At 37.1% G+C, this 24,475-nt stretch overlaps 1 protein-coding gene across 1 annotated transcript in view; it reads left to right on the top strand.

Annotated features, from left to right (window-relative positions):
* LOC150079325 (diuretic hormone receptor-like) overlaps positions 1-24,475 on the top strand; it is a 156,754-nt gene that overhangs the window by 125,503 nt on the left and 6,776 nt on the right. The window contains exons 4-10 of the mRNA XM_090383772.1: positions 1,067-1,161; positions 1,941-2,050; positions 5,090-5,210; positions 6,190-6,340; positions 7,309-7,393; positions 8,858-8,924; positions 19,692-19,777. Coding sequence (XP_090239898.1) covers positions 1,067-1,161; positions 1,941-2,050; positions 5,090-5,210; positions 6,190-6,340; positions 7,309-7,393; positions 8,858-8,924; positions 19,692-19,777 — 715 coding nt within the window. The remainder of the gene's footprint in view (positions 1-1,066; positions 1,162-1,940; positions 2,051-5,089; positions 5,211-6,189; positions 6,341-7,308; positions 7,394-8,857; positions 8,925-19,691; positions 19,778-24,475) is intronic.

The following is a 24,475-nucleotide window of genomic DNA, read 5'->3' as shown; positions in this document are numbered from 1 at the left end:
TTATAAACACTGTCGTTCCCACACTGGGTAGAAAAGGCCCAGGTTCGAATCCCGTCGATGACGCACGAACCTTTATGAGCTTTTTTTTCACTCCGTAGCTGAGTCAGTTGGAATCAGGTGTGAATAGCAAGGTTCCTCCCCCTCCCCGTAAACTCAAGTTTTTCATAGAGAAAAAACAGGTAAATCGATCATTGAACACGCTAATTTATAGACATAATAGCCGCCGTAGCCTAGTGGTCAGGCGCGCGGGTGCATAAGTACACGTGCCTTGAGTGACCGGGGTTCAAGCCCGTGACTACTGAATACGGTGCTGTTTCTTGTATTCTGTCTATCTTGTGAACTCCTCTGACCGTTTGGTCGTCCCGGAGTATAAACAGAAAATTTATTTATTTTATTTATAATAAACATGAGCTTATAAGTTCAGCCTTAGGTGGCCCTAATATGAACTTTTTTTTTTTTTAATTCAACCAGTAGGTTTTCGTGGTAGCACAGTGGTTATAATCATCGTCCTTCACGTACTGTGTGATAAAGGCCCCTTTTCTAATCCCGTCAAAAAATGCAGCAACCAGTGGCGTAACTAAGGCGAGGCAGGTGGGCACGTGCCCTGGGCGCTAAATTTTAGTATCAGTATAAGAATTTAGCCAGAATTTTAAAGAACAGTTTTCAAGGGGTGCCATCAACCCTAGTTACGAATCTGGAAACAACTTTTATGTACTTTTTTTCGGTCCTTGGCTGAGTAAGTCGGTTTCAATTGAGGATGGCAAGATCCTCTCAATGGAGCAACAAAGGCAAACCGACCATTGAATACACAAAATTTATGATCATAATACATATAGTAGATGAGGTTGTTCTCCGGTGGCGGTAATATGACAGTTTTTTTTTTTTTAATATGTAGCTATTTAATCTGTTTTATCTGTGGCTATTTTTATTCTAAATTTTTATTTATATATGTACTTCACTTCTTTTCGCTTCGGTATCCACCTGAAATTCCTACGCTTTTAAAGTATACACGTTTCAGGTTGCGAGGTGAATCACTGCAATCTTACCTATTTTTCCCCCCGCTTAGGTAACATCACCAAGATGTGTCTGGAGACAGGAGAGTGGGAGAACAAGTCGAATTATCGTGAATGTTATTTGCTCCATGATGACCGGTACCAGAAGGTGAGTAGTAGCCTTTTATAGGTCAGATATAAATTCTGCCCTAAGACTAGTTCTAAACTTGAATTTACCATGAATATAAAATTTTATTGAGAAGTTCGTTAAATCCTTAATGATTTCCTATATTCATAAATCTGAAGCAATGCATTTATTTTTATTTTGGAAAACCAACCAATAACAGTATATAGCCTTTACCCTACACAGCTTAACTAATAGTTAAGCTGTTATTAGTTAAGTTGCTTAGCTCCCCTCCTAGTATGAAACTTGCGAATGACCCTCCTCATTAGGCGTCCTTCGTGACAATACAGTATAGCGGTTTCGCCATTATACCGTCATGGAGGTCTGAGTTCAATTCCCATTTATGACTGGGGGAATTTCTAGAGTCCTCTTGAAATAAAGGCCGGTTTTTTTCAGCTCGCACAGCATGTAAATCGGTCCGTAAATTCACGCTTGTGCAGACATTAGCATTAGCAGAGGCATACGATGCAAGAAAGCAAGCTTATGTAGCATCAGCCAAAAAAAAAAAAAAAAAAAAAAAAAACACGCTCCAATTTCACTCCTCCATTCAATCAACTACCCGCTGGCTAAAGGAAAAAAACACAACAAGACAATATGGTCTTAGTCGCTGATGCATTTAAATAGCAAACTTATTTGGATAAAATTTTCGGTTTTTTAAATGTCATTAAAATTCAAATAACACTCTAAGCAAAACAGATATATATATATATATATATATATATATTACGAATTTTTCATTAATATATCGGTCTCTCTCACCGCAGATGTCTGCTTACCTCTGGGATACGAAAGAGGCTACTACTGTATATTACATAGGGTATGGATTGTCTCTAGCCGCTCTCATCCTAGCACTCTGGATATTTCTCTATTTCAAGTAAGTTTTACTCCATGACTTTTACTTTTAAGTTTAAAACATGTTTAATTTATCAAAGGAAATTGAAAATATTTATTTTATAATTCATTATAGCAATTTATTTCAATTATCCATTATTGAATTCCAACATTATAACGTTGGAATTTGAATAGCTTACTTGTTTTTCAGTTATGCAACGCAATTGTGATAGTGGTTATAATCACCATTTTCCCACAGGGGTGTAAAAGATCTCGGCACTCATTAATCAGTGCTTACACGTAGAACGCAGGCTGACAAGCGTCTACTGTCCACGTCGGAAACACACCTTCATCTGCTTACTGGCTATGGACACATAGGATGCAGGTTGATCGGCGTCTGTTGTAAATTCTGGGGAGTTGGGTTACTCAAAGCTGTCACCTGCCAATTTATACACTAGTGTGCAAAACTTAAGGACCAACACTATTTCTAAAGGTTACAACCACAAAATCTTTACTTAAGGTACCCTTTACTGATGAGAATAGATTCAGTCTCAGCAGCGATTTTGGACGTCAGCTAATCTGGCGAGAGGTTGGCACACGGTATCACCCCGCAGACATCACTAAAAGGGATCGATATGGCGGTCGAGGTGTTCTCGTCTGTGGAGGTTATCTTGGATGGACGTATATGACTCCAGATACTGAAAGGTGGTACTGTAACCGGTGCACGCTACTGTACTGAAATAATCCTTCCCCATGTGCGTCTGTTCCGAGGTGCCATTGGCCCCGAGTTCGTGTTTATGTAAACGCCACACCCCATCGCATTGCAGATGTTGATTTTTTTGGAAAGTGAGGACATTGTTTGTATGGATTGGCCTGCCCGTTTCCATCGATCTTAATCCCAACGAACACATATGAGACGCTCTGGGGAGACGCCTAGTGACACATCCACACCCACCAGAAAATGTTCACCAGCTGAAGATGGCGCTGACAGAGGAATGGACGATGTTACCGCAAGAACTTATCAACAACATTGTTCTAAGTATGGACGGCGGTGCAAAGCCTGCATCGACATTAGGGATGGCCATATCTCCTATTGAAGACCACCTCTTCCCTTTGTTCCATCTTTGGCAGTGATGCATCTGTATCATGGCAGCCAGTGCTCTGTACCGTTTTGTTTCCGTTGTCGGTGTTGTTTCCTTCATCATTTCTGTACCTCACGAGGTTCTTTTGGTATGCTTTTCCCATATCCAGGCCACTCCTATGAGAAGCTACAGGTGAAAACCTGATTGGTCCTTAAATTTTGCACACTAGTATGTGTGACGTACACATACAAGTAGGTTTGCTAACTTTAAAAAACTTTTAATTATATTTATGAAAAAAAAAGGGCTTATCGTCTATTAACAAAAAATAACTGTCATAAATAGAAAAAAATATCGAAGAAAAGACTTCCGCAAACATTTTGTATCTGCGTATCCGCCATATGCCCATTCATTCTTCCAATCAGAGCATAGTAATGACGCAATATTCATTGCTTTGGCTGCTAACACCAGCAAGCTAAAAATAAAATTCATTCCAAGTAAGCAGGCAGATTAACACAACCAGCGATGATTAGTTCTGCCATGCTGTTATTACCTTGATTCGTTTGAGTTACTAAACATATTTTGTTGTTACCTTGATTCATTTAAGCTGAGTAAGTTCGCGGAAAGCGAGTCGCCTGCCTTCTGCTTGTAAGTACCCGATGAATCCTAGATCTTTTATTGGCTTATTTTTTTTATAACAGTCCCCGGGATAGACAGTCTTGGGCTAGGGCTGCATTTAATTCAGTTTGTTTTTTTATGTCCCGGAAACTCAGGTTTTTCTTCCAGCAACCATGCCAACCGACTATAGAATACACACAATTTACAAATACAAAATTCTGCCGTCTCACAACCACCGTCCCGGTTTAGAACTTCAAGTCCCGCTTCCCGATAATACTATCATTTGTCCCGATAAGAGAGGAAAAAACTATTAATTTATTGATTTTACATATTTTTAGTTAATTCTTATTGGAATCTAATGCACGTGTTAAAAATTAATTCTAATAACAAGAGAAAAATGAGAAAGTGTGAAGGCATTTTGTTCGTGACTGAGTGATGAAGAAAAGGAAATGCGTGTTGATAAAAAAAAAAAAAAAAAAAAAATGGGTGCAATTTTTCTCAAAATTTCCGGAGGCAAATAATTTGTCTCAAATTGTAAGCGCCATATTAAGCATTCCACATTCAAATGCTTCATCAGAAAGAGTTTTCAGCTTAATGAAAACTGCTTGGCGGAAAGAGAGAAACAGTATTTTTTTAGAAAATTTAGAAACCGAACTAGGTGAAAGAAAACTATAACATGTCCTGTTCAGAATTTAAAAACTTTTTAAAATCTTCGGAAGGAAAAGAAATTTAAAAAAAAAACTAGCGAAATCTAAAGAAAAATATATAAAGTAAAAGTAGTCTTCCTCGCTATTTTTAAAATAACTGTTATAAATAATATTATAGTTTATATAGGACAAATACATATTAACAACAATCATATAACACATAATACTATGATTGATTGATAAAAAAATGTATTTTAATTGTAATTTTATATTTTTCGTTTACTTTTTGAAGGAAAAAATGCTACACTACACATTTCGTTTCAAGTTTTCCCGCTTACCAATTTTCAAAATATGGCCACCCTGCTCACAACTGTTGTTGTTTTGGTGCCTAACACACATACTCATGCACCCACAATTATGCAATGGCTGCCCTTCATAATACTTCAGGCACAGCAATAGTAATTATAAACATAATTATTAAGACAAGAATTATAAGCATAATTTCGATTCTTCTGTCATTTTGAATAAAACTTCTAAGTCCGGAATCTGAAGTTGGTTCCCCATAATTCTAGACTGGTGATGACCAACTGTACTTCACATTTCCAATATTGACCACACTTTCACAAATTTACGATGTGTTATCAAAATAGAAACGATTTCACTAAAAAATAAGAGTACGATACTTCAGCCGTAAATATGAAATTTTCTAATAGATGACTTTCTTTTTTTCTTTCTAAGAGACTTGCGTTGTCTACGTAATACTATTCACACAAATCTCATGGTCACTTATGTTCTAATTGATGTCACATGGATCCTGACTGACATTCTTCAGAATTACCACTCTTCTGGACCCGTTAAGGTAAGCAATCCTATTTCTATTGAATTCATTGTTTGCAAAAACAAAAAAAAATAAAATAAATAAATAATAAAATAAAATAAAAATTGCAAAAAAAAAAAAAAAAAAAACTGAATACAATACATTGGTGTAATTTGTTAAAATAAGAAAAAAAATTATATCATTTGTTGCATCTCCTACATCAGGGATCATTAATCATTAATCATTCTTGCTTACATATTTATTCAGTTTGTTTTTAATTCTTTGGAAGTATGTTCTAACTGGTTACCGTTAATTGTTATTTGGCCATATTTGCATTTTAGGCCATATTACGCTTCTGTATTATGTCTTTACAAATGTGTGTTCACGGGCTAATTCGCATGAAAAACCCAGGTCAACTCACGGAGGAACTTTTTTCCCTCTACATGAGATCGGCTAATTATAACCCCCCAATTGCAGAGGTCTTTAACAATTCTTTCAGGCAGATTCAGGAAGAGATAATAGTACTGATCCAATTACGTGAGTGAATTTCGTGATATTAAACTGTATTAGTATTAGTTTTAGCTATGGCGCCTCCGTAGCCAGGTGGGCAGGAGCAGTAATGCGTAGCACACGCTTCTTGATTAGACTGGGGTTCGAGTCCGTGACCACCGCATATCCCCAGCCTGGGTGAGGGTTGGCGTCAGGAAGGGCATCCGGCGGTAAAATTGCATTCCAAAACAATAAAAAAAAACGCTGATGCCATATATAAAGGGGAAAAAAAAGTTTTAGTTTTAGCTATATAGTGCAAGAAAGTCGCAGAATTTTGGTGTATATAAGGTTATCCCCTGTGCTTTTAATCCGCTTACAGTGTGCAAAACATGCAAATCGGCCAGTGAACGCACACTTCTACAGACACATACAATTGTGCAATATGGTCTAAGCAGCCGACCTCCTAAAAACTAACAACAGCAAATTCATTATTAGAAGAGAAGCATAATATTTTAATATTTTTATTCACTAGGTAGCATGTTATATGGTCATCTTATTGACATATTTAATTTGTACCAACTTCTTCTGGATGTTTGTAGAAGGGCTATACCTCTATATTCTAGTTGTGAAAACATTCTCAGTGGATAAAGTGAAATTCCGGATCTACTTTTGTATTGGCTGGGGTAAGTGAGACTTCAAATATAATTTTTATTGGATAGTTTCCCCCACACGATTCTTTGGTATTCATAAATATTACACCATTTGATTTTTAAAAAAAAAATTATATTGAAAAAATAAAATTAAATACTACACCTTATTTTATATTTTAATGATATAATAACATTTTTGTATATACTCTTACTTAGAATTGCTACGAATAAAGAATATGTATTGTTACCAAATTTTTTATATATAATCTTTTTTTTTTAATTATGAGCGGTTACTTGTACTGTCACGAAAGATTTTTTTTTTTCACGTGGAGCATGCTTTGTCCGTGCTCTAGCTAAACGGTTTAACCAATGGGTCAACAAAAGGTCGATCAAAAAGCATAATGATTTTGATCGCAGTGCGCAGAAATAAAAAATATAATATAATTATCTGCGAAAACCAATTCCAGAAATATCCCTAATTATTTTACTTATTTAGTTTTTAACTTTAGGTTCAAATTTTTATGTACTTATGTAATGTGCTTTTTATAACAATAATTCTTAATTCTACAACTAGCGTATTCTATGTAAAATAGAAACACCTGTAAAAATTTTGATAGGTAGTAGCTATATATGAGCTACTTTATATTTATTTATTATAAATATATGAGCTACTTTATATACGTAGTTCATGTGGAAAAAGTTGTCGGCATCTGTGTGATCAGTAATGTTCGCTGTCAGCGAGCATTTTAGTCAACTGTGCTCTTCTTCGCTATCACGTTGATAAAGGAATATAACTGGCATGATACCCCCTGTATAAAGAAACGATTAACACTCCATGTTGGCAATACGCAGAAATATTTTGTGATTCACCTTTTTTTCTCCATTATTTGTAATTACCTTATTCTGAATATACTAGTAATCTCTCTCGCGCGCGAACACACACACACACACACACACACACACACATATATATATATATCTCATACTTTTTTTGTTTTCAGTTATTCCGGCGGTCATTTCTGTAGTATGGGCAATAATTAAGAACTATTTTGGACAACCTGGAAAAGAAGCATTTTTGCCGGAAGGGTAAGTTTATGATTCTGTTAATGCTTTTTTTTTTGTTAGCTACTGAAACAATCCTGTCATAACAATTAACTACGCAAACCTCTGAAAAACTATTATGTATTAGATCTGTGTGTTAACACACGAAGTACAGTACTTATTTATTTATTCTGAGTTTAAAATATATAGGGACGATACTACACTATCCACTGCTGCTAATAAAAACAGCACTTTATTAGCTTGTCTGACCATACAAGAAATCTGATCCTTGTGTGAGAAATCTCAAGCTTTCGATTAAATTTCCGAATAAGCAGCGCACCCAGTCTTTTTATGGCTCCATGTTTTTATAGTGAAAAAATCCCTCCTGAAGACATTTGTTGTATAGTAAGAGTATATAGTATTCCGGCCGAAGCTTGTGGAGACGGAGGATGAAACTATATTCGATGAGATCTAATCCTGGATATTTTTGGATGTTAATATTTTGGAGAACTGCTGATAATTCTTCCAAGGTGAAAGATTCTGTGGTTTCATCTGATTCATAACTGTTGTTTGCTGTACGAATAGCAGTATGTTCAGACAAGTTCTGAGCAGTGTCGTCTGGTGGAAATAGCATATCAAGGATGTGATTGGCTGAGTCCTGCCATTTGGAAGTCTCTCGGGTGTCTGGAATCACTGTGCTTAAGATGTCCGGGGTGTAATTATTTAATTATACGATCCTAATATTTGAATCAGAAGAGAAGAACTCCAAGTCGCTAACCACATGCAATGGTTATTTGCTATATAAGCAAGGGGAGTCTATTTTTAAGTGGCACGTCGCTTCGGTTTTACGAATACGACTATGTAGCATTCAATCATTTACAACGTCTGTTAGAAATACAAAATAAATTTAAATGAGTAACAAACAAAAATATAAATTAGTAATAAACAAAAATATGAATTAGAATAAACAAAATAAGTATAAATCAGTAATAATTTAATAAAATATATATTTATTTTTTATGTTTTTTTTTGTTCCTGTCAGTCATTCTTTCGGACTCTCAGTATTTTCTCGGAATTACTCAAAATTGTCAATGTGTTGTATGTGATTTACACTACTAAAACGGTTTAAAACCTTAATATTCCTTACTTGATCACCCTGGAGAACTGCCATTCAACTTTTCTGTTTGAAATATTCACATAAATCTCAGAAGATTATAGAAGAACAATTAAATCTGAAATAACTTCTTTTTTTTTTTCGCTAATTTAGCATTCATCAATGCTCCATAAAATATTAATATTTCTCAACTGCAAGAAAATTCTCAACAGTTCACAATAGTTTTAGATATACCTTATCTAAGTTAGATACTCTCTTTAACTTCTCATCTGATTTGAATAGTAATTTTTGCCGAGAGTTTATAGATAATTCTGTACACAGTTGTTCTCTTTACGCTTAGCTTTTAAAAGATGCAAAATGATATCATTGAAATATTTCATGAAATTTTATTTCAGATGCCCTTGGCAACTTAGAGATGAATATGATTTCATCTTTATAACTCCGGTGTTGATTATTTTAGGGGTAAGTTGTTTTTAATATTTCACGGTCACATAACTGATCGTAAACATCAATTCGTTTATTTGTTCAATGGATGTTAAAACAATTTACATGCTTTGCCCTTTCCCATTCACTTAATTTATATATACATTTAATAATGTAATTAAATATCAGTTTTATTTTATAAGAAATGCACGAACTTTACGTAATTATGTATGTTTTAAAAATGTTCATTTTCTTCTTTTTAATCAAAATAAATTTTGCTGGTTTCATTGTGTTTTAATTTCTACTTGTACTTGAAGTACAAGTAGAAATTAAAACACTTCACTAGAAGTAATTATTTGGACGTAAATGAAAGTTTATTGATTGAAGGTAAAGGGTATGTCCAAATAATTTATCAATTTCATCAACCTTGGACAATGTTTCTAACTCATTTCGGAGCTCGTTATCACGTGTACCGAGCCATATACTACAGCGGCCACATTGTGCCTTTCAATCAATTAATATAAAAATGTCAAATTTGTAAGTTTTTAGAGGTGAGAGAACATCCTTACTTCTTTAGGAAAGAGAATTCATCTAGGTTTGCTTCATTTCCCAAAATATGCTTCATTGTTATAGGTTCCTGTAAACTTCTGAGAGATATAAATGTTTCTAGCCTCTCCTGCTGATAATAGGAGCAGTCACGTAACATAATATACTGTATTTCCCTGTGAGAACATTATGGCAGTGAGTACACCGCGTAGACCTTCGCTTCTGAGAAGGTAAAGATGAGTTAATGTGTCCAAGAAGCATTTTACCTTGTCTTACTTTCCTGGTGCTGGAAGTCCAGAAGGGTGACTGAGTCTTAATTTCTATGTTTTTTTTTTTTTTTTTGTTTCTGTGTTCTTGCCTTATAGTTTGCCATTGTGAGTAATAGACTTTTTGTACAATGGTTTTGTAGCCTTGAATAGGGATCTTCATGTTAATCACATTTGAATTTATTGGTTGTTTTGCTGCCTTCTCTGCGTTTTAATTTCCGAGTATTCCAGAATGAGCTGGATCCACAGAATACTGCTGCGTGTTTGTCTTGTAGCTGGATCGGTTTGGATCAGATTGTTTCAGCAAGAAATGGTAATTTTGTGTTTCATTTTTCATACAGCTTAAAGAATCGGTATAGATGATATGCTAAGTGCTGGTTTAAGAATCTAAGTGCTTAAGAGCTAGGGACATGACAAAAACTTCTGCAGAGAAATTGTTTTGTCTGATTTCGATCCATCAGTGCATATCTGATTATACCGAGCATAATTTTGGATGTCGATAGCATGAAGTTGTCTTATATTTAAGCTTGCCAAAGAATGTCTAACTCACTGACTGGAACAACCATCACATTTAACCATAGTTGTAGCACACGGAAGGTTAGAGAGGTTCACGACTTCATAGATATTTTCAATGTATAAATTCCAATGTGAAGTGATCTCATAAAGTATAATGCCTGCAGGTTTTTTGAAAAGAGGCTTATAATGCGTCGTCCATTGAGGAAAGAGGTATGACCAAATGGAATGAGTTGGCAGGCTCCAAAATTTGGATGCATAGTTTACTATAAAATTTTCCTTCAAGAGCCACTTGTTCGGGTAGCTCGTGAGCTTCTACATATAAGCTTTGAGATGGGGAGGTTCTCAATACTCCTAATGCAGTTCTGAAAGCGTTGTGCTGGATAGGTTCAAGCCATGCCAGTGCACTCTTCCTGTCAGAGTCGTAGTCTGGAAAGCTGTAGTCCAGACGCGACCTGATTAAAGCTCGGTAAAAATTGAGAACAGTACCATCAGCTAAAGATGTTAATTTTTTCTAAGGAGTTGGTGCAGATTTGCTTTATATGTGATAGGAAGTTAAGTTTTTTTTTTTTTTTTATCTGATATTATTCCAGCGACGTGCATGGTACTAACGAACTGATGATATGGTCCCGTAAATATAACTGACGGTCCGGATTTGGATTTAGTTTTTCGCAGAAATGTGTGGCTACTGTATTTTGTTTTTATAGATGATAGCTATTGTAGTTTGTCCATACAGTGATTCTATTGATTGTGGCCTGCAACTAGCAGTTGTCTTTCTATATGACATATCTTGAGAGTGATATGATATTTGATAGGTCGTCTGCATAAAGATATGTTTTTTCACTGAATTCGGAAGGCCATTAGTTGATTAAGTCTTAGAGCAAAAATAGTGGGACTTATTGCATATAATGCTTAGAGTGAGTATTTTGTTAGCGTACTTGGAAGGACTGACGTTGTAGAAAGTTTGAAAAGAGGGGAAGGTTGCCTCGAAGTTCTACTCATGAAGATCCTGAAGGACTCCCTAAAGACAAGTAGTATCAAATGCATTTTCTATATCCAACCTCACTATAACCATATTTTTTTTTTTTTTTTTTAATGAATGAATGCATTGCGGTTATTAGATTCTGCTTTGATCATAAGGTCAAAGAAGGATCTGTGTTTGTAAAAGCCTAATGGATTGGCATTTAGCAAATTTTGGGTATCTAAAAGCCAAGTTAAGCGGTTATGAAACATCTTTTCAAGAGTTTCCCCCAAGATAGCTGGAAAGCGATAATTCAAAGAATTTGAAAGATCTTTCCCTGGTTTTAAAATGGCTACAATTTTTGAATGGCTCCAAGAACTCGGATAAACATTTACTATAAAAATAGAACTGTAATTTAGTAGGCCTTCCAAGTCTTCTTCATACGAGTGTCATCCAGTGAGGAGGCCCTTTCTGACCTAGTCCTTCATCTGGAGACTTCCCAGTCTAAATATGAGCTTTTTTCATTTCCATTTATTTACACACAATTTTATGTACATTCTCATGATATATAAACAATTTATATACAAGACTGTATACAGTTTTATACACATTATCATATATATATATATATATATATATATATATATATATTCATTTTATATAATGGTAATCAAGGTACTGTGTGTGTGTGTTCTTGTATCAGGGTGGCTTCTATGCGTTAGCCCATCTTCACCTTTTGTACTCTGTTATGGTGCAGAACCTCTGCATAATGGGCCTGAAAAAGTGTAAGTGTATAAATATTGTTTTGTTTGTGTCAGGCTACTACGCCACCGGGGTGCAGCCAACACATCGGCAGCTGCTGCCTGGTGCCCATCCCTAGCACCAGGCCTGGGTCAAGTTTTATCCTGTACCGGTGTAATTACCACCGAAAATCTCGCACCCACTAGAGGTAGTGCAATACTGGCGGGTGCCTGCAATCCCGCTCCCAGGTTGCCCATACCTGAGAGCCAGAAAAAAAAAAACAACTAGTAGTTATGTACATTCATGGTCTTGAGTATCTCGACCAAAACACTTCTGTTCTTAGGAGATATATAATTTTGGTCCCGAGTCACCAGGACCAACCACTCCAAGGCTAGGAGAATGTTCTGGCAAAACAATTGTAATGATTATATTAACATATATACATGATTCCCTAAGGTCTTAGTCTTTTTCACAACAGTCTAAATGTTCTCAGTACATTTTCTTATTTTCAAATGAAGTCACAAGTTGAACTGTCCAGTTTGATTTCATTCAAGAAAGAAGTCAGTCCCAGTAGTCTTCTCCGTTCTGTGCCAGCATAAGTCTTAAAAAAAAAAAAAAAAAAAACACCTCTTCTTCAGGTGGTTCTCTTCTAGTTGTTGAAGACTTCTAATTATTCTCTTTTTCCCGAGAATCCTTTAAATATGAGCTGGTCATATTCGTCGACTTTGAGGGAGCCTTCGACAGAGTATAGTCGTAGAGTGCCCTACAATGCCTTCGTCAAGCAGATTGTCCTGCCAATTTATACAAGCTTTTTAGAAATTACTTTACTGAACGCACCATTATTGTCAAATCCAAGCATCAACAAGTCTCTAGGCCTGTTCACAGGTACTACCACCAGGGTTCGGTCCTGGGCTCCCTAATTTCGAACACGTTCCTACAAAGTGGCAACAAAGAAAACAGTTTATTATTAATTAATAAACTCATTATTATTAATTAATAATTATTTTTAAATTTTAATACTAGGAGGCTTCGTCCCCTGCTCACTTACCCCCGGGCACGCTTTTCTACGTAAAATGTAGAGGTATACGGAGTAAATCTTTTCTACGTAAAAGACACACCTGTCGAAACGCATTGTCAATATCTAATCAGGAAATGACTTGTGTAATTAGTTACCTGTGCATTTGTAGTGCGCGGTATTCTCAAGGTCGAATAAATATCACGGTAAATCTCCAGAACGGTGTACACCCTCCAACATGACGGTAAGCAAAACAGTGGGAAAGCAGTGATTGACAAGTTGTGACTCCCATATTTCGACAAATGGACAGGAACAAAGCAGTGACTGGCAGATGCCACTGCTTTCCCCGCCCACTGTCCTCCTAGGTTGATATACTTAGGGTGTTTTTAAATTGGGAACTCGTTTTCCCATTTTAAAACAGCGGGGTGGAGGGATAAACACCCTACCTAAGCTAATACCCCCTCTTCGACGACACAAAACAATCAGAAAGGGAAGGTGCCTTCACCTGTCAATTATCACCGTCTTCCTCGCTTTCATCGAAGTACCTGCTAGTGTACACTATACTGAACTTCAGCCAATATCACGATGTAATTATTTACCTGCGTTTACATAGGTCACTTAGGAAAAGGCCTTTTGCTTTGGGTTCCATAATACATGAGGAATATTGTTGCATCCGAAACAGCAGGACTAAAATATTTACAAACTATACAAATTGGTCCTTGAGGTTGTCACAGACATTCTCTCAGATATGCCAGACAAGCTGTACTTGTTACCTGGGAGTCTAAAACGCTGATGGAACTGATATTCGGGTGACACTCAAGTCAAGTGGACCCAATTTCGGCGAAGTCCGGACGGTCTGTGACAGCCAAATCCTCTGCTTGCACCTTCACGATGGTGGGACTGTTAGTAATCCTAGGTATAACCCCCATGCACAAGTACATGGTGGGTGACCACCCAGGTGTGAACCAACGTAAGCAGGGGTCGAGGTGTGGCGCCCACACCACATGGAGGAACGCCGCCCCTCTATGTTACCAGGCAGTACTAGGTGGAAGATGACTTTCATCAACCGGTGAAATACCACCACTTTGCTTATTGGAGGCTTGAAGTGGTGGAACCCATGTTTAGTTTCTAGAGCTAAGTTCCGGTCAACTCTTCCCTATCTCTTCCATCATGCAGTATGATTCATGACTTTTGAGGTTATGATGAACGTCGTGGCGAGATCCAATATTCCTTACATTTCGAGGGTACAGCTCTAAAACGGTTTTCGCAGGCCGGCCGCTAGTTAGTACACTGGACCGGACCGGACCTATTGGTAACTCTCTAGGAGGCTTCCGGATCAGCTAGTGTATAATCTTGCTACCTCTACTCTGCCAGATAGTGACTGGAGGGAGTCCGAGTAGTGTTTAAGCGGGGAGCATTGTCGAGGCCACGTTATGTCAAGGATCTGGGTATATTCTTACCACATGTACGCCATATCCAAAAATTTCATTACTTCATACAGCATGTCCCACCCACTTTTTCTTACTATTGAATACACCATGAATTGTCAAACTAATAGAGCAAGCTTATCTGCGAAAAGATCTAAACCTCCCAAGGACTTCCTAATTCATTTCACAAATATACGTGGTCTCAATTCTAATCTCAACGATGTCCATTTCCACTTGCAGTCTGCCAAACCTCATGTACTTGTTCTGACAGAATCTCAGTTATCGGTTGATTCAACTACTGCTCATCTCAGATGCCCAAATTATTCGCTGTATGATTCCTTTCGCCTCAAAGGTGGTACTTGTGCATATGTCCGTTCTGATATTCCCTGTCAGAGACTTGGCAATTTGGAATCTCCTCTCTTTGATCTTCTCTGGCTTAAAATCTCTCAACCTCATTGTGTCAAATTCATCTGTTGTCTCTACCGTTCTCCCAACTCGACTAATCACTTGGAGCTCTTTGACTTCCTCTCGTTGCAACTTGACTTTCTCCAGTCCAACTCTCCTAACAGTGAGGTTATTTTCCTTGGTGATTTTAATGTACACAACCCCAGCTGGCTTCCGTTTTCTAGTCACACCGACCCAGCAGGTCGAGATGCTGAGGCTTTTGCAATTACTAATGACCTAGCACAGATTTTTCATTTACCTACAAGAATACCGGACAATCCTAATCATACAGCCAATACGCTTGATTTTTTTTTTCACAAACAACCCTTCTAAGTACACGGTCGAAGTGAGAGGTCCTTTAGGCACTTCAGATCACAACTTGGTGATTGTCTCTTCTCCAATGGAACCTTTATCTCATGGCTATTCCCAACCTCGTGTTGTTTGGCATTACAAGAATGCAAAATGGGATGACCTGCGAGACTTCTTTTATTCTTTTCCTTGGTCGGATTACTGTTTCAAAAGTTCTGATGTCAACGTTTGCTCAGATCGTGTCAGTGAAATTATTCTTGCAGGAATGGAATCCTTCTCTGCTCCCACCTCTGTCCAAACCAGATGGTTCTGTTGTCACGTCAGCCAAGGATAGAGCTGACCTGCTAGCATCCCATTTTTCTTCCAGCTCATGTATTAATGATCTGGGTAAAACATCTCCCACCATTCCCAACACACTCCATTCAGTGCCTCCTGTGGTCTTCCGTCAAAAGGATATCAGAAGGATTTTGATGAATCTCGATGCTAAGAAAGCTCCAGGTCCTGATGGTATTTCTCCACTTGTTCTCAAAACCTGTGCTCCTGAACTTACTCCTATTCTTTGCCGCCTTTTTTCACTTTCTTATTCTAAAGGTTTTTTCCTTCTGCTTGGAAATTTGCTCATATCCAGCCAGTTCCTAAAAAGGGTGACAAATCCCTCCCATCCAATTATCGTCCCATTGCAATTACTTCTACTCTTTCTAAAGTAATGGAGAAATCAATTAACCGCCAACTCTTAAACTACCTAGAAACCTTCCGTCTGATCAACGATCACCAGTACGCATTTCGTCAGTGTCGATGCACTGGTGATATTCTGGCTTATGTTACTCATTTATGGACTAATTCAATGGAAAGGTTCGGTGAAACACAAGTAGTTGCTCTTGACATCTCAAAGGCTTTTGATCGTGTTTGGCATAAAGGTCTTCTAAACAAGCTTCCATCTTATGGTTTGCCAACTGTTTTTAGTAATTGGTTATCCAGTTTTCTCTCTGATCGCTCACTGAGGGTGATGGCTCTCTGTCTTCTAACTTCTCCACTAATGCCGGTGTCCCCCAAGGTTCAGTTCTTTCCCCCACTCTTTTCCTCTTGCATATCAATGACCTTCTTCCATTGACTGGAAATCCTATCCATAGTTGTGCCGATGATAGCACATTGCATTCAACTTTCCATTTTGAGAAACCTTGTCCTGCTCAATCAGCTTCAACTTCTCGAAAATCTGCTACCAATTCCTTAAATGCCGATCTTCAGGTAATTCTCCAGTGGGGCAAAGACAACTTAGTTGATTTCAACCCTTCTAAAACTCAGTCTTGTCTTATATCTCGCAAAAAGGATTATTCTGCTCCTATGCTTATCTTTAGTGACACTCCAATTTCTAGGCAAAAGGATATATCTCTTTTGGGGATTACCCTGACTTCTAATCTCTCTTGGCACAAGCACATTACAAATATTGCTTCCTCTGCATCTAAAAAACTTGGTTTTCTCTTTCGCTCTCGGCGTTACTTTTCTTCCAAACAGCTGCTCACTCTGTATAAATCGCAAATCCGCCCTGCCATGGAATATTGTTCCCATATCTGGGGTGGAGCCCCCAAAACCTCCCTCAGGCTTCTTGATTCCATTCAGAAGAGGGCAGTTAGGTTTATTAATGATTCATCTCTAACAGTCTCTCCACTCGCTGTCTCATAGACGCACTGTTTCTGCTGCATGCCTCTTCTACAGATACTTCCGTGGGCACTGTTCTTCTGTATTAGCTTCTATAATTCCCGCTCTCTCTTTCAAAACAGTCCGAACATGTGCCGCCACCAGCCAACATCCATTTACTGTCCAACTTCAAACCCACAGAACCAACTTTTCATCTTCCTCATTTATTCATTCAACTGCCGTTTTCTGGAACAACCTTCCTTCATACGTATTTCCTGAAAATTACAATCTACAGAAGTTCAAGTCCAATGTCAACAAATTTCTTTCGTCTTCTCAATCTCCAACCCAAGCACGGTACTAAGTACTATAGGTTCTAAAACCTCTCGTGTTTGGGGTTCGCATAAAAAAAAAATAAATAAATATCTAAAATATTTACAAAATACTGGCGACTCCGTGGCCAGGAGCGGCAGTGCGTGGCACACGCTTCTTGATTAGACCGGGGTTCGAGCCCGTGACGACCAAATACGGAAAGGTCAGGGAATGACCACCGCATATCCCCGGAGCAATATGGCCTTAGTTGCTAATGCTCCTAAAACAAAAACCAAATAACAAATAACAATACAAAATACTAAACTACAGTATTTACAAATATACAATATTCATTGATATGCAAAAAACGTTACAATGGAACATCAAACGTTAGTCAGTGAATCACGTGCACGAGGTTGGTGAACGTTATGGAGGCAGTTGTCAATAATTAATTGCATTTGTTGTGACGTAATTGCCTTGCCCTCTTCTCCCATTGGCTCGAATAAATATCACTAGGCGGAAAACTTCTTTTAATGTATAGATAGATTATTATTTTTTTCTCTTCTCCTCTCTCCGCACTCTGCTTTGGCCCTAGGGCTGTCTTTGGAGTTGGAGTAGCTCTTCTCTGCGCTCCTTCCTTTTACCCTTCTAGTCCCATGCGGGATAAAAAACTTTTTTCCCTCGAACTCCCCAGGGCAGGGCAGCCCCTTTTTCTCAAAAAAAAAAAAAAAAAATTATTTATTATTATTATTTATTTTATTTTATTTTTCTCTCCTCTCTCTCTCTCTCTCTCTCTCTCTCTCATTCTACCCTAGTTTGGGACTTCCCTGGGCCGGGGATGCCTCCCTCCTCTCTTCGTCTTTAGATAGTTTTATTTCCTCCCTGGGAAACTCGTTCCTCAGGAAGGAAGGCTGCAAATAGTAGGGGGCGGCCTGCCTACCTGCGACTAGGGACGAGTGCCTAGAAGCGGCCGTCCTGTTGATTGCTGCTCTCAGTAGTCAAAAGGCCAATACACAACACAATATTACAGGACACACACAGACAGTATTTATTTTCTTTCCTATCCTTCTCTTGTGCGAGAAGAAAACTTTTTTCTTCTTCTTTTTTCTCCTTCTCTCTGTCCTAACTATCCTTTTCCTGCCTGTGTGGAAAAAATGTCCCGTGCGAGTGGGAAATTTTCTTATTTTTTAAATTTTATTATTTTTATTTATTTTTTTACACTACACACACTGACCTTACCTTGACATGTTAAAAAAGAAGTACAGAGTAATGAGGCGGAGTTGAACTTATGTTCTAGGAGCCGCCCACACATAATGCATACATCATACAAGTGTCATAGCACTGAGTTGAAAATTCCATCCAAACCAACTGCACAAATGCGAGTTTTGGCTGTGGACTGTTTCAGTTCTGATAATCCAAACGGCTCGTTATAGGAGAATGATCATATTAAACAGTGATCATTTCCCAATAATCTGCAATTTGCCAATATCAAAACACTACCAGTATCAAGACACGAAATAACAGTTTGCAGAGGCAAACAAGTTCACGCGTGAAATTATATTAGAATTTTATCGTCCCAACCGATCGACGCAGTAACGAGCACGTAATAAAGCACATTATCTTGATTTTTTAAGGAGTCCTTATGTGCTGTAATGTAATAACTAGATGGTATGTATCGCTTAGCTTATTGAGGTGAATGCTGAAAATTAAGTTAAGCTATACATACGATCTAAAGTACATTATATAATGAGTGTTTCCACTAAGAGATCTCCGGATTTAAGTCTTCTTTCCATTTTTGGTTAGCCAGCAGCATTCTCCAGGTATCGTTGGATAATAAATGGAAAGAATTTACTTAGTGGCTCGTTAGTGAGGGTATCAAATACCAACAAAGTAGGGTACGTTTGACTGGCAGCCTCTACTTTCTGTGTCTTTGAACTTGTAGGTGAAAGGTCATTATTATCATTTGGATACATTACTTTGAATAATGGACTGTTTTTAACCTGTGGAAAGCTTTCAAAGGCCATGTTTCTCCTTTAGTTCTGGGGTGAGATATTTTCCTCTGGGTTTTGGCCTGGTCTCGTAACGAGGAAGTTAAGTACTCTAATTGCAAGCTTGTTAGACCTAACGATAAATAATCGAATTAAAATAAGAAGACATTTATCTGTGGATGGATCTGATACCATGGGCACTCCGGTTTGGGTACTTACGATTTACGAACACTATTTTGTTGATCAAACTGCTTAGTCAAATGAAATAAATAAAAATCGCATTACAATAAAATCCACGACGAGTTAATCATGGCACTTCCGAAGATTGATTAGCGTTTTTGTAAATGCCCCTTTTATGCTCCATTTTGTATTTTTTCCGAAAAATGAGTAAAGAAATGCAACACCCATTTCAGGCTCTGTAATTTAATAAATTAAAAATCATAATATACTCGTCGTAATGCAGTTTATTTATTTCTTCTGGATTTCAATGACAATTGAAACACGAATTCGACATTTCTGCTGTGATTAATATACTGTATTAAGAAAATAGTAATAATTCGTGTATTTAGTTTTTTGTAAGGCTGATAGTAATTAAGCTTTGTTTTCTTATATCATTTTTTTCCATTACTAATAATATTAAATATAATTTCAGACAAATATCTTTTTTCTGGCAAGGATCATGTTCGTACTTATAACTAAGCTGCGTTCGTCTAATACAGCTGAAATGAAGCAATATAGGTGGATATTTGATTTCCCACATTATTCGTTTATAAGTTCATTATTTTTTAATTATTTTAATATTTAATATATTTAATAAATTTACCGTATATTATACAAAAAAGTTTTTAATATTTAAATAAATATATATAGATATAAAAATAAATATAATTTATTTATTTATATATCTAAGGTACAAGAGAATTAATTTGTATAGAATAACACATATTAGTTGAATAAATTGGGCGAGTTGGTCTTTTTTTAGCGGCGATGATCCAGCAATCTTTCGTAGAGTTGCCACTACAAAGAGTACACAGAGACCGAAACCCCTGGTGACATTATTTAATGTACGGGAAGGCTCTTCGGGTTTTCCATGTTCTTTTGTTGAGGATAAGGAAGATGTAAAAGTATTTCGAGTGCTCTTAAAACTATCCTGCAAAATCCTTGCTCAGTGGGCAATTCTCTAGAACGACAGTACTTCTAGCTTCTTGAAACGTTACATTACTGTCTCGGTATAATATTGTGAGACTGATAAATTCTCAGCTCACGACGATCAGGCAAATCTAATTCTTTGTTCAATAAATAAAACCGATATTCAGGATATTAGGGCGAAATTATCGAAAAAACAGTTTTCAATTAGAATTCGTAATATTCAAGTTAGGAAAAGCCAAACCGAAAGTATTGAAGAGAAGATGTGAGCGAGCCTATGAGAAGGCAAGAGCCCATGACTAACACAAATTTACTTTCGCTTTGAACAGGGGATCCTAACGGGGGTAGAAAGAGTCAGCGAGAACTTCGGCCCCGCGCTAATGATAATAAACAAAAAGGAAGGTTTAGGTTGATAGCGAAACCAGGCTCGCACCTGCCTGTGACGCAGACTTGGACAACTAAAAGAACAGGACTCTGTCATATTTACGACTTTCCCCACTGTCATTGGGAGGAGCGAAGAATTCCTCATTGTTGAGTAATCAACGAAGAAAAAAGTAAAAGAGGGAAAGTAGCGCCCAAGTCCGAGATATATACAGGAGGGCTGAGTCAGACAAGAGAGGACGGACGACGGCGGTTACGACAGAGGAGACCGACTCGGACGGAGACAGAGACGGAGAGAGGACACCGAGGAGAGGAGAGTTGGCTCTTCACAGACGAACATCGAGTCGAAAGATCGCCAAGGCAGCGAGAGACAAAGGCTGAGAAGGAGCAGAGCGGCCACCAGAAAAGTCGCCCGAAAACCAGTAGAGGACCCCGCCCAGATTTCGCTGAAGAGAAGGAGGCCGTATCACTGAATTCTAGGAGCGAGCAAATTAACTGGTAAGCAATTATATTATTCGTGTGAATGTAACAATCCGAAACCGAAACTAAAATGATAACCTGTTCAATGCTTCTTTCCTAACCACAAATGAATTACATGTTAATACACGGTAGGTTAAATGACTAGAATGCTCCCATGGACACAAAAATCCCCATCCTGATGTCCATAAGAAAAGTGCAGTATAATCGAGCGTGATCAAGCGCTGAGCTCCGAATGATGATGAAGGATACACTGAGAGATAACTAGCAGCCAGGAGAATTAAACACACCCACCCGCGTTTAGCCTCAGAATATGAGGAGTACCAAAAAGGTCTATAAGCATTCTGGACGGTTAACCTAGAATAATCTAGTACACTACAAAAGGCAAGAATTGTGAAGAGTTAATGTTGCAAGATAAATTACAGAATTTCTATGAAGAGCAGAATGCACTAGCTTAATACCTGATTCACACATTGACATTATGAAATGTAACTAATGCCTGAATGCCACTATTTAAACTGATCACTTAAGTAGAGTGCAAGTGTTGTATATTTAGTTTTGTTTTGTGTTAATAAATATTGTTATGTGTTTTACTAAGTCTCATCCTCTCTGCCCATATCCAATCACACCAGCACAGGTAAGAACCAACTAAAATAAGTTATTGCGGGGGATCGGGTCGACGCATTGCGATTGTCCGATCCTTTAACACAGCGCTAATCCTTTGCTGCAGTCACAGGGGTTATATAACTTCTGGAGACCGAGGGCGGGGATTTTGTCCTAAAAGATAGTGAGTTGAGTGACTAGACGGAAAAAGGGCGTCGCCCCACAGAAACGAGAGGAAACAAGATGGCGCCTTGAATCAGCAAGAGAACCAACCCAATCAAGACGTGCCACGTAACCAAAGAGAACAGGGCCATCCACAAGATGATGGCGACGCCTTACAATATCAATAGTGCAGAGAGAACTCGTCCAAACAATAGTCAGGTACACCCATGAGTTTGGTAGCCTCAAATATAACGAGCGGATAAAAACATATGTCCACACAATAGCACTGCCACCAGAGGCCTTGACAGAAGGTATCAACTCTCTCGAGCCATTGTTTCGTGGCTTCCTATTCCCGTATCTGTCTATTATATCATATGACACGTTTTCACTGTTCCCAGGATTACTGCCGTTGTTTATGACACCATTATAATTGGATATGGGTATTCTATCCAGCCAGTAGCGATTTTTGAATACAACTGTGTATTGTACTCTTTAATCCTCTTTTGGATTGCAATACCTCTGTGTAGACAAGTTTTCCTTTCGTTCTTGGAGTGCTGTTTGTTCGTTTTTGTGCCAAAGCAACTAGGATTTTGAGGCGCCAGTGCATTATTTCTGTGTATTCTATGGACGGGTTACTGTTTCGCTGGGTAGAAAAACTAGTTTTTCGGTGGAAGGAAACTGCAACTATCGTTCGAGACTGACTAAATCGGCCAGGGTGTAAAAAAAAAAAAAAAAAAAACCATCAAGTTTTTGATATCTTATCTAAAGGGAATTAGAACCTAGGCCTTTTCCACACAGTTTTAAACGGCAACCATCACCCGAGATTTTACTCAGTGTTGCCTTATGATATTTCCTTATAAAACAGAAAGAAATCGCAATACTAAACATGTAATTCAGTATTGATCCCCCTTTTTCTTGCCGCTGAATTTTTTTCCCAGACGACAGCTACCGATTGTATATTATACGGTATAATATTGTATATATATATATATATATATATATAGAGGTTCCCAACATGGACATTAATAATCCAGTTTATTCAAAACTCCATTATCATCAACTTTTCTCCGCATCAAAGAATTAATAAGATACTGATGTTCTGTACTATACTTATAGGCAAGTTAATATTCAGCTATATCGCGAAGTAGTGGGCTTTTACAATTATATTCAGTAGGTATGCGCTCCCACATTGGAGTGTCCAATTTTATATTTTGTTAGGACAGGGTATACGTTCCTTTTCTCAGAGAAACACTGGTGTGCATCAAATGATAATTAAAATGAAAATAAGAATGCTTCATTTTCAGATTATCACTTTATCCCAGAAGTCCCGTCCCCAAATTTGTATCTTTCTCTGGTTTTATATATTTTTCGATTTAAAATTATACACAAAGAATTAAGTTTGATGAGGTGCATAATAATTGATTTTAATTGTGCCCAATCGAGGAAAGAGTATAATTGGCATATTTGGGCTATTACGCTGAACGATAACCACGAAACGCCAAAATATTTTTGAGCAAATTTAACCTCATAGTACATACCATATTACAAAGCTCACGACGCATGGTGAGTTTTGTAATATGGTGCTTTGTCATATATAGAGAGAATATAAAATATATTTCAAAATATAATATATACAGTATATAATATAAAATAAATTTCCATATAGCTTTATCTGTAAACATCTTAACAAGGCTATTATTATGGCAGTAAATAAATGATGTGGTCCCATTTGGAGTTTTAACTGTTGGTTTTCTTTATTTTCTTTGGTCTAGGTTTTTTCTAATGATTTGTATATATAAAAATAGTATAAATAAAATAGAGCCACCATGCTCAATGAGTTCTACATTTATATTAATATATTGAAATAAAGAGAAATTTACCTCAATGCTTTTTTGTAGAATGCTTCACTACAACATCCTCCTAAATTCAATCAAACGTAAAATTTTTACTCAATGGCTTCCTCTTTATTTCAATATATTATTAATATAAAAATAGTAGACATTTCCCACAACGCATGTTATGTATATTGATATTTATTAGTTAAAGCGTTCCCAGCCAACCAATGGCAATAGCTTACACTGTTTGAAAATGTTGTACTTATATTTGTTTGTTCTGTGGATAGTAATTAAAATTTTTAAGCAATTTCTGAGAAGGAGCCACTTATTTTCTATTATTATTTTATTTATTTATTTATTTTATTTTATTTATTTATTTTTTTTTTTTTTTTGCTGCTTCTAGGGCTGTAACATTTGCTGGACTCAAACGTCCTCTATTGACATTCTTTTTTTCCCCACATTTCTCTCTGCAGCACACACACACACACACACACACACACACACACACATATATATATATATATATGAGATTCGTATTCGATCTTTGTGAACATAAATATGACAGGAATATAGTCTAAATACATTTAATTCATCATTGTACTTATGGTGAAATTTAAGCATTTCTGCAACTAAATAATTGTTTGCTAAGGTTGCATTATTCGCTTTCATTGCTCAAGTGCATATCAAAATAAAGTAAGAATGATAAAAATTGGCAAAATAACGTAAAAATGAAGTAAAAGTGACAAATAAACAGAATTAGTAAATCCCTTCATCATTTGCGAACATCGTTCTTTTACTTCACTAAAGGCCATATGTAATCTTAATTACAGTA

This window comes from Mastigoproctus giganteus, chromosome 10 (assembly GCF_048544385.1).
Source record: "Mastigoproctus giganteus isolate SK-2022 chromosome 10, ASM4854438v1, whole genome shotgun sequence".
Classification (NCBI taxonomy): Eukaryota; Metazoa; Arthropoda; class Arachnida; order Uropygi; family Thelyphonidae; genus Mastigoproctus; species Mastigoproctus giganteus.
This window is presented reverse-complemented; position numbering and strand designations above follow the sequence as displayed.